The sequence below is a fragment of the Pseudonaja textilis genome, chromosome 2 (assembly GCF_049901715.1).
Source record: "Pseudonaja textilis isolate UNSWEBS1 chromosome 2, rPseTex1.2, whole genome shotgun sequence".
Taxonomy (NCBI): domain Eukaryota; kingdom Metazoa; phylum Chordata; class Lepidosauria; order Squamata; family Elapidae; genus Pseudonaja; species Pseudonaja textilis.
This window is the reverse complement of record NC_141991.1, coordinates 191,012,911-191,023,470: the sequence shown is the minus strand read 5'-3', so window position 1 is coordinate 191,023,470 and position 10,560 is coordinate 191,012,911. Positions and strand designations below refer to the sequence as shown.

At 41.7% G+C, this 10,560-nt stretch overlaps 1 protein-coding gene across 2 annotated transcripts; it reads left to right on the top strand.

Annotated features, from left to right (window-relative positions):
- The first annotated feature begins 730 nt into the window (after positions 1–730).
- On the top strand, positions 731–9,998 carry DMRT2 (doublesex and mab-3 related transcription factor 2). Of its 2 annotated transcripts, XM_087926694.1 has the most exons (5): positions 853–1,040; positions 4,204–4,729; positions 6,421–6,523; positions 7,906–7,980; positions 8,529–9,760. In XM_087926694.1, exons 1-5 carry the CDS (start codon positions 994–996, stop codon positions 9,572–9,574), a joined length of 1,797 nt encoding a protein of 598 aa, XP_087782820.1. In that variant the 5' UTR covers positions 853–993; the 3' UTR covers positions 9,575–9,760. The 2 variants fall into 2 exon arrangements, with proteins under 2 accessions (XP_026559546.2, XP_087782820.1); XM_026703761.2 differs by lacking the exon at positions 7,906–7,980 and having other exon boundaries at positions 731–1,040; positions 8,529–9,998.
- The last annotated feature ends 562 nt before the right edge of the window (positions 9,999–10,560 follow it).

Here is a 10,560-nt window from a genome sequence, read left to right as displayed (position 1 = left end):
CACTTGTATAATAAGTTTTAGCGGAAATACAATTTCTGTTATTTGCACTTAAACGGTGAAGGATATTTCAGTTGCGGCTAATAATTTAAGGACGATGGAAAGTAAGGGTAGTTTAATAAGAATTAGGTTTAGTGAGATTTAAGTATATCCAAGAGCAGCATCTTCTTTTTTTTAACAAAAGGAAAATAAATGGATTTGCTGCAGTAAGGTACTGAATTTTATTATTATTTTTATCTTATTATTTCTGAATTTTATAATCGTAGAATAATCACAAATGTTAAAGAATCCTCTTTAGATCCCTCGGTGATATCAGAACCAATTTTCGGGGAATATAGAACCGCTAGGGGGGATTTATGTTAGGAAAGATGTATTTTGCTCTGGTTTCTTTTATTTTTTACTCCTCAATTATATTTATCCCCGCAGTTCTGCTTTCCGTAGCTGTTGACGACTTTCTTTTTCAGTCTTGGGTTACCAACAGAGCCTTTTACACATAACTCATTTTGCTGCGAAGACTGGTAAATAAAAGGTGATCTCGCCAAGAGGAGTTGAAAGGGGAAAAAAAAAAAAACAGCTGCCGAGACGCTGGTAAGAACCTCCGAAGGGGCGGAGCGTGGAAGAGGTGGGGACAACTGGAATCCTCCCGCAGCCAATCGGCGGGCCTTGGGGCCGGACCACTCACCAATTGGTGAGTCGATCGGGCGGGTGTTCGCGTCCTGGGACCGATCATATAGGGAGGGACGTCTAGAGTCTTAGAAACGGGCAGGCGTTTTGTGGCTGCCGCCACTGGCGAGCTTTGCTTTCTCTTCTGCTACGCGCTCTGAGCTCCTGCGTCTGCCGGGTTGGGGGGGCTGCTTCGAGAGGAATCGCCCCGATCCACGGCTCAGAGGTGGCTGGAGACGGGGCAAGGTTTTGGGTGGGCTGAAGCCACTTCGCCTCTAGCGGTCTCTCGGCCCGCTCCCGCCTTCGCCAGGTCCGGGGAACGGCCGGGACCGAATGCCATTAGTGCGCGCCTCTGCAGCCCCCTCGGACGCTTGGTTGTGGTGAGTAACTCTGGAGAGATCGGGACCTGGGGAGCCCTGGGGGAGGTTACGCGAAGCAGGAACCGGGGAGGAGGGTCCCCTTTCCCCCGAGAAGCCCTCTCATTTGACCTGTCTTGGATGGGCCCCTTGTGGGGAGCCCTTAGCGGTCTCCTCTACTTTTGCCCTCTTTCCTGGGTCGCGCCTCTGCAGATATTGCGGGAGCAGCGGAAGAAACCCAGAGTCCGCTAAAAGAGAATGCCGGTGAATTCTAATCGCTTGCATTTAGGGCCAGCATTAAAACGCCTGGGGGGACGGGACGGGACGATCAGCATTTGATTGCCCTGAATCGAAGTTTAACTTTATTTTTTAGCATTAAGGCCGCACTTAATGCAGGACACTTATTCTCAATGAAATGCAGCGGTTTTGCAAACGTGGAAGATCCTTAGAAGGCAGATAAGGCCGTGCAATGACATTCAGCCAGCTTGACCAGTTGGATTACACCTCTTGTCAAGCCTGGTCCCAACAGCAAGGCACAAAAGGTGTTTTCTAGAGACATGTGTCTATTTTCCATGCAAACAAATTGAATGTCTACTTCCATAGAACATTCTAAATGCTGCATTCAGTGACCCAAGCAATCTCTTTTGAAGAGAGTAGCAGGGTGTGTGTCAATTGATTTTTAGACTTGAAAATGACACCAAAAAGCTTTCAGTGGTTGAAAGCAAACAGTGAAGCAAACATGCTCCTGATATAATACTCTGGCCAAAGTACTTTTGCTCTGAGGAATGTATTGGGTTTAGTTTACATTCACATGTAGTCTAAGAAATAAAGATGAATTATGTCTTTGGCTAAAACCATTCTCCTTTATAATTCATCGTTCTATATTGATATACACTAGAGTACAAATAAGGTTAGATGCCAAAGTAATTCACCAGCCAACAAATCAAGGATGTGTTGGTTAGACTCAGATTCCCCAAAGCCATAATGTAGCTTGTATGCATTTGATTTAGTGTGTGGTGAGAACCAGCCAACAAACCATTGTGATATTTACACACACTTCTAGTTAAATTTATCAGGTTTTATTTATTTCATTTGTACTTGTATGAAGGGAAACCAATTGGGTTATATTTCCAGAAAATTATATTTCTAGATAAGCAAGACATGTCTAGGATTCCAGGTTTAAACAGACAGCTTAGTATTTGCTATTTTTCTGAAGTGCATTTTAAAGGAAGGGGATACCTTTCTCTAGGTGCAGGGCCTGTGAAAATTACATCCAAAGATGATTTTTTTGAAATATGAGATGCAATGAAAACAAAGAGAATATGTAAAAGATCCTAGCATGTCAGAATTGTCTCTTTAAGTGAATGATTTAAAAAGAATTAAATTTCCCAAAGCCATGCAAATTCTGAATTTCTAGATGCAGATTACAGGAGAATATTCTGCAATCATGGCTTGATGGAGACAGTCCCCAATCCCCGCTGCTTGCATGTTGGGTTTTTGACATTTCTTAATCTATGGCAATTTATAGTATCTTCCTATAAATGTGCTGAAAAACCTGCAATGAAGACCAACTTTCTGTTGTTTTCATATTGATATAGATATCTCTCAGTTGTTAAAAGTGTTCTTGGATAGATTTAGGAAACGCCTTGGTATAGTGCTGGCCTGAATTTACACATCTTACTAAATCATTTATTTGGTTTTACTTTCTGTTGAAGTGTTTGTATGAAAATGACTGTTGTGTTTAATTCACTTACAAAGCCACTTTATAAGGCTCCATGCATATTCCTGCATAACATTAAAGTACAGTAGGTGCATTCACATGTCAAACTAAATGGAAAACAAATACACAACTTAAAGATGTGTGAATGAAGACCAATGCTGACCTTTTTCACAAGGGGGAGACAGCAAGGCTCTAGTCTAAACTCTCTTGAGTTCATAGACATGAATCTGGCCACAATCTTTCTGGCTAATAGAGACAGCTCTGGTTTTATCTTAAAATTGTGCATCATCCTCTTTCCCTCTATTCGACAGCAGAGTAGAACACACCTTGTTGACTCACATTCTATGAAGCTTCTTTATTACCACAGAGAGAGAGAAAAAGAATGCAATGGTGGGCGGGCATTGCGTACCACATGGAAGCTATAACGAGGTTTTTTAACATGCTCTGTGACTAAACCCTATTGATTAAACAGAGTGCCCTATGAACTAGATCACTGTAAAAATAAAAGGGAGCACCTCTTAAAAAAAAGTCAGGTAAACCCAATTGTGATTGTTTTTCCTTCCCCTGCATTTCATCTGGCCTTGCTCCTTGAAGGCTCACCAAACTTTCCTGGGCAATAAGGGTAGAGGTGAGCAGAGCGGAAGGCATCACATTTGCAGGGAAGCCTTTCTTAAGAGAATTGCCATCTTTTCCAAACCCCGCTACTTTCTGAATGTATCTGACTACAATTCCCATCGCTGTGCTAATTTGGGATGGTAGGTGTTGCAAATCCAAGGCATCCCCCTCTTCCCCTGGTTTTTTTTTTTAATCGGGGACGAGGGCGAATCTAGAAGATGCGTCACATTTTCATTTGTGAAGTCTCTGAGGCATTAGGGCCTTGGACGCTGCGGGGTGGGGAGGAGGCGGGGTGGCCAGTGGCTGCGTGAAGGAATCGAAATCACATAGAACATAATAACTTTATTGTCACTTTGAATGTACATAAAAATGAAATTTTGTTGCATACAGCTCTCAAAAGGCCACCATCTCCAATATACACTACATAAACATGACAAACTAAATACAAAATTATGCATACACTGTACCCACATGTATACACCCATCTTCGAGGTGTGGGTACAATTTGTCCACGCATGATAGGAAAGCCAAGGAAGACCCCTCCCGTCTCTTCTCTCCCCCACCCCACATCCACCCTCGGCCTTTTCCCCCCAGGAAACCCTCCGGGTTAAGTCCCGGAGAACTGGAGTGGATTATACCCTCCCCCCTTCCCTTCTGTGGATACTTAATTCATCAGTGGCCCTCGCCGATTTCCACCCCACCCGCAGCCCCGACGGGTCTCGGTAAAGCAACCTCGTCCATCTGGCGGGGGGAAAAGCTGCCGCTGGAAAAGAGCCGGAGGGGCAGCCGGGCCAGGTCTGGTCCAAGGGCGCCGCGCCTCTTTTCTCCCTTCTCTCTTTCTCTCTCGTGCAGGAAGCGAGCTGGAGGAGAAGGCGGGAGCCGCGGGGCGCGAGCCATGGCTGAGGGGCAGCAGGTGGGCCCCGCCGCCGACGCCTGGGAGATCGACGTGGAGAGCCTGGAAGAGCCCGAGCGGCCGCCGCCTGCGCCACGCGCGCCTTCGCTACAGGCCGCCGGAGACGATGACGAGGAAGACGATAACCAGGGCGACGACGAGGACGAGGAGGGCGAAGAAGACGAAGACGAAGCCGGGGCAGCGGGCGACCTTCTCCGGCTTCCTGGGTTGCCTCAGCCGCAGCTTGTCTCGCCGTCGCCGGCGGCGGAGGAAGGAGGCGTAGGCGGCGGGGAGCAGCCAGTCCGCAAGCTTAGCCGCACGCCCAAATGCGCGCGCTGCCGCAACCACGGCGTGGTGTCCTGCCTGAAAGGCCACAAGCGCTTCTGCCGCTGGCGGGACTGCCAGTGTGCCAACTGCCTGCTGGTGGTGGAGCGGCAGCGCGTCATGGCCGCCCAGGTGGCGCTTCGCAGGCAGCAGGCCACCGAGGTAAGGGCCGGCCTCGCCCGTCCTCCCGTCTCTGGGCGGCGGGCTCTTCTTGGCCCCCCCGGGTGGATGATTCCGTCCTCCGCCCTCCGGTCGAGACTCCTCCGTTATCCCCATCCTCTCCTGCCTTGTTTTCCCTCCGCGGAAAGAGAACCCGGACCGGGAGGCGGAGCGTTTCCTTAAGGGGCCCGCGCATGCTACGCTCGCCCATGAAGGCGACTTGTGCTCGGAGGTTTTCCTCGTTGCCCGTCCGCGGGGTCCTCGGGTGTCCGCAGGCGTTGGCCGGCCTTGGGGCAGGAGGAGCTGATCTTCCGAGGAAAAGGCGTCGGTGGGCCCGGGGGCGGCCGCGGAGTCGATCCGGCTTCCTTTTTTGTTGGAGGGGCAGGAGCGGAGCCCCCGACGACTCTCTGAGGCGCCGCCCCAGGAGGGTGCGGGGAGCTGCGTTGGGACGGGGCCGGAGCGATTTTAGTAATTTTAGTAATAATTTCGCTTCCAAAAGGAAACATAATAGAATAATAAAAATAATAATAATAATAAAACAAATTTATTTTGATGGGCAGTTATCCTCTGAAAGGCCCTGACTGACTGCTTGGATTTAAAACTGGCTACGAGGTGCCACTGCTGTTAGTTGGCCTAATCTAACGGTTTTGGGAGACTGATTTAGCTTCGATCCAAGTATTTTAATTTGGATTTTTGTGGAAGAGCAGGTTCCAAATTCCATTGGAATTTCTTCTCAGCTTTAGTTGCAACCTCTCTTCCGATTTACTTCTTTTCCTCGGCTTCCTGAAAGCACTGAATGTAAGGTCTTCAATTTGCTAGGGGAATAAATTGAATCCAGACTGTAACAAATATACCCAAATTGACATTTCTCCAGGCAGTCCTTTTCTTTCTATTATTTCCTCAGAATTAAGACTCCTAAGATATCAGAAGCTAACGTTTAAAAAGAAAACACATATAGGTTCAACTGGATATAAAATCGATTTTAAATTGGATCAAGAGTTTTTGTTAAAGGATCATGTCTGTCATGGAGTATTTAAGGGACTATATCACATACTTAAGATTTTTCTTTCAAACAAGTAGTTCGAAAATGCATTTTGGCATTTTTTAATCTTTTCAACCCATAGTATGGTATGGTATGCATTTTGACAATTTCTTCTGTGATCATTCCTAAGCAAAATATAAATGCATTTTGCATATTCTAGCCAAAGCTAAAGGTATTTAATATACCGTATTTGATTTAATTGAAAGAATTAAGCATATGTCTCCTTTGGTATTGGCTGCTATCTGTATTTGGGAGTTTGGAATAAAACTATACAGTATAACTTGTTTAAACCTTTGAGCCAATTGTTTAGAAGTTAAATTCCAAATGTATTTAGAGTCAAAGGAAGATTCCTGAAGTAGAAGGAATTCCATTAAAATGGGAATATGTTTAACTTGATTAATTAACCCGTTTTCTGAGTTTGCACAATACATTGAACTATAGTCAAATGGCCAAATATAAGGCACTAACTTACAAAGAGATAAATGCAGCTGCTAAATTGATTTAAAAATATGGTGAAACCCCAGTCTCTTTATTTGGGGAGTATTTTTTTTTTCAAAACTACAATCTCAGAAATTGATGCTGCTGGAAATAGAATATACATAATTTATGAAGTTTCTCTGACTTCTTTTTCTCCTCCATGTTTCTCTACTAGGATAAGAAGGGACATACAGGGAAACAGGCTAATTTTGAGCGCAGAACAGTGTACCAGAGACATGTTCGGACACCTAGTTTGCTGGCTAAAAGCATTTTAGAAGGTAATAATTTTCAACACTTTGAAGTTGCCTGTCTTTATATATCTTAGGAATTATTTTTGTTTGGTGTGTTAATATATATACATTTTACCTCTGTCAGTTTGGTAATAAAAAGACTAAGAAAATTAGAGAAACAATTATAAAAACTCATGGACTGTGTTCCACTACAAATCTCAATAGCCTTTGAACAAAATCTTCTTAATTAGATTGTGATTTGTGTACTTTAATTCTGTCATAAAAAATAGGAAAATGCTTTCTTAGAAATGAATTGATGACAGTGTTATAGCCAGTAACTGAATTATAATTTCTGGCAACTATGATAAGGGCTAGATTAGATTATGCAAAGAAGTACAGGGTCTACATATTATTGGAGGATTTCAAAAAATAGCTAATATCATATGGAAATACTTTTCCATCTCTTAAAGGGAATAGTCAGGTTAAATTAGGAAAATAAAGTATAGAGTAGTTGTGGTGGATAACTTCTTTTTAATTCCAAACAGATTGCAATCAGTTAATTTCCTGCAAATTGAACTTACTCTTCATATTGTCCCAACTTGTATTCATATAATTGTTGATTAAAAACATAAAGTGACATTTTGAGGAGTTAAATTAGTGTTTCTCTGTCAAAACAATAGATATGTTTGTATCTTAGGAAAACTATATATTAAAATAGTTAATTTTAATTGAATAGTATTACCTTTTTGAAAGCATTAATAGTGGAGTTCTTTTGCTTCCCAAGTACAATAATCCTATTATTTTTTATCGTTAGCATTTGATACAGATTTTATAGTCTCTGACCCAATTTCTGTAGTGTTGAGAAAATTAGTAATTTAGTAATTAGTAATAGAAACAATCCATTAGTAATATAAACAACCCATTTCTATTCAAATTTCTGATATCTTGCACTGCAGCTATATACCATATATAAATGTTTTATTTGGGTGAAAATCCCATTAAATTATTTATGGTTTTGTGCAATTATGCTTAATGGCCCTGTAAAAATGTGTGTATAACATGAAGTTCTCCCCTGCAAATGCTATTTTTATATGCAGTTTGAATCCTATGTTCTTTTGAATGGTGGCTGTGGTTGAAACATTTATTTGGAGTATGTGTAATGAGGACCATAAATCAGAGCTGCAAAGTGCATAATTTGGGGGAGTAAAATCCATTGACTTTATTTAAGCTTTATTTCCAGCTCTATTTCCAGCTAAATGAAATAGGACTGTCATCTAACTATACAAAATGATTTCTTTATATTTCTTCTTTTTCTTTTGGTTCAGTTTTTACATTCTTGCAAAGATACTTTCCTTGTAGGAGTAGAAACATTCTTATGCTTCGTGCTATCTTTTCTGATTTGTCTTAACTTTCTTTCTCTTTTCTCCTAGTACTCCTTGGATTTTATCTTTACCTCTGTGTACATAGTGGTTCACCTTTAGAGAATAGAAATGCACCAGTTGTAGGTATAGAGATATTTCAAAATCATATTATAAGTGTCATAATAAAGAAACATTAATGTAGTAACATGGGGGTATCAAAACTGATTTATGGGCTAATTATTACTGTGATGGCTCAGTGTGACTTTGGATATGGCGAAAGTAATTAGTTGGAGGCAAAAAGCACTATGTTCCTTGCACTTCTTTTACATCTTATCAAAAGGACAACTTGTACATCTATAAATAGATGTCTAAACATCCGATACAAAGGTTGATAATAAATCTTGGCTGGTAATTAGCAAGTTTTGCTTTAAGTGTCAACTGGGAGGCAGGATAAAGGGGGAAAATCATTCAGGTCCTTGTTCCTCAAATTTAAATAAACTCTGAAGTTACCTGTTGAGGGTAAGAAAGCACTGTGTATGCACCAAAGTGCCATACTCAAAAACATTATCTTCAAGGTCATCAGTGATCATGCAGGGAGAGACCATGTTCTTTTACAGTACATTAACTCTCTTATCATTTTGCGCTTTTTACACTTTTTTTAGTTACTAAAACAATTATTTTCTCCCTCCAAGGTTATCGTCCCATTCCAGCAGAACCTTACCTTGGAGGGAATTCGTCCTTGCCACCCCCTGTTAGCGACAGAATGAGAAAAAGACGGGCTTTTGCTGACAAAGAACTTGAGAACATAATGCTTGAACGGGAATATAAGGAACGAGAAATGATGGAAGCCACCCAGGCTGCTGCCTTTTTCCTGCCAAACCGCATGGTACATGGGCCCGAGTACAATTCTTATAAAAGTTTTAACCCTCATCAACTGGAAGCTTCCAGTAAGGAGTTTTGTGGTTTTCTGCCTACCTGTTTAGATCTGACTATGCAGTATTCAGGCTCAGGGAACATGGAACTGATCTCATCAAATTTGAGTGTTGCCACCACCTACAGGCAATATCCTTTACCCTCCAGGTTTTTGGTGTGGCCAAAATGTGGCCCTCTCAATGATGCCCTTCTCTATCAGCAATGCCTTCTAAACGCTACCACAGTCCAGTCTCTCAAACCTGGAGTAGTTTGGGACAATAAAGCTTCACATGGCCAGGATTTTCCCACCTCTGAACAAGACATCACATTGTCAAAAAATGAGAACACGTTGCACCATCCTCATGTTCAGGAACTTGAGACACCTCAAAATGAACTGCAAAACATCTCTCGAGAGGCCCATGAGAGGTCAGCATTTTCATCTCCTAAGAGGACCTTTTCACACATCTCTGGCAAGGATCTTACAGTTCATCAGGACCCGCCTCTCAACAAGATCAACAAAGAAAGCAACAAGCAGCAACTGCTACTGCCACCCTCATCCAAATATAGCCCATTCCACTCGTTATTCCAGCAGACGCTTCATAGCAAATCCGGATCAGAGTTAAAAACCACTTTTGATGAGGCATCCAAGAAATATAGAGAGTGTACCTTCAGAGAAAAGTACAAATTCAGCATTGACAGATATACAAAGGACCTTCTGGAGACTAAACAAGTTGTAACAAAATTATCAACAAATGAGCCATTACCATTTTCTGTTGAATCAATTCTTAAGCGGCCATCTTCCATGGTCACCAATGTTTCTCAGTAGGCTGACAATGCGATCTTCCAAACAAATCTATTGGCACTTAGAATCAAACTTAACCATATGTGCCAAGAAGTAAGTCCTTTTGAATTCATTAGAGAGTTCTTCTGCTAGGCACTTCATCCACCATACACTTGAAAGACATTCTTCAAATTTTGTTAAAAATTTATTTCCAATAAACAGGTTTTGAACTACAGCACAGCACTAATATTGGTTGTTTTCAGACTGGCTGAGTTGCCCTTTTTGGGGAATTGACTATTCTAAAACATTAACAATTATTGATACGCTGTCTGGCAAACATATGGCCACTGCCTTTTGCCACCATAATTTTGGAAAAAAGAATTTCAGATGTAAAGGATGTTATTAAAATGTACATAGTATGCATGTTTTTATATGAAAATAAAATATTTAAATGTTTTGCAAATTAAAATAGTGCATTCTGTGAGGATTTTAAAAGTTCTGAATGCATACACACGTATGCAAAATCTGGCCCAGTTGTTGAATGTCTTCGTTTAATCTCTGTTGCAATGACATGAATGCAGAATAATACTTTTGATTTATAATCAGCAAATTGAGTCCAGGAAAGAAATGGACCCAAGATCATTCAGATTTAGATGGAAGGCCCCAAATGATTCAAGACTTGGCCATATGATTTAATTGTTCCAGGTTGTATGCCTATTTCTTCTTGCAATATGGTTACCCATGACTTTCTAATATTTACATGCAAAATGTAAAGCATTTGGTATTTTCCTGGAATACTCACCAAGGCCTGTGATGAGGAGAGATGTTTGAATTTGTCCTGTAGTATTCCAATGTACAGAACATTTCACCCAAGCTTTTACCACATGTAAAAGAAGACCTACCACAGAATTCTACACCTCTTCCTGCTGGTTCCCTCTATCTCAAAATGTCTCTTAAGAATATAGGGAACTGCTTAATTTGATAGAAACAAAATAACATTTTCTTCATCACTAGTGTGATTCTGGCCAACA

Excerpts from the sequence above, each read along its gene's own strand:
- DMRT2 (XM_087926694.1), top strand. The coding sequence starts at position 994 with ATGCCATTAGTGCGCGCCTCTGCAGCCCCCTCGGACGCTTGGTTGTG. Across the intron at positions 1,041-4,203 it reads CCCTCGGACGCTTGGTTGTG|GAAGCGAGCTGGAGGAGAAG; the intron begins GTGAGTAACTCT and ends TCTCTCGTGCAG. Across the intron at positions 4,730-6,420 it reads GCAGGCAGCAGGCCACCGAG|GATAAGAAGGGACATACAGG; the intron begins GTAAGGGCCGGC and ends TTTCTCTACTAG.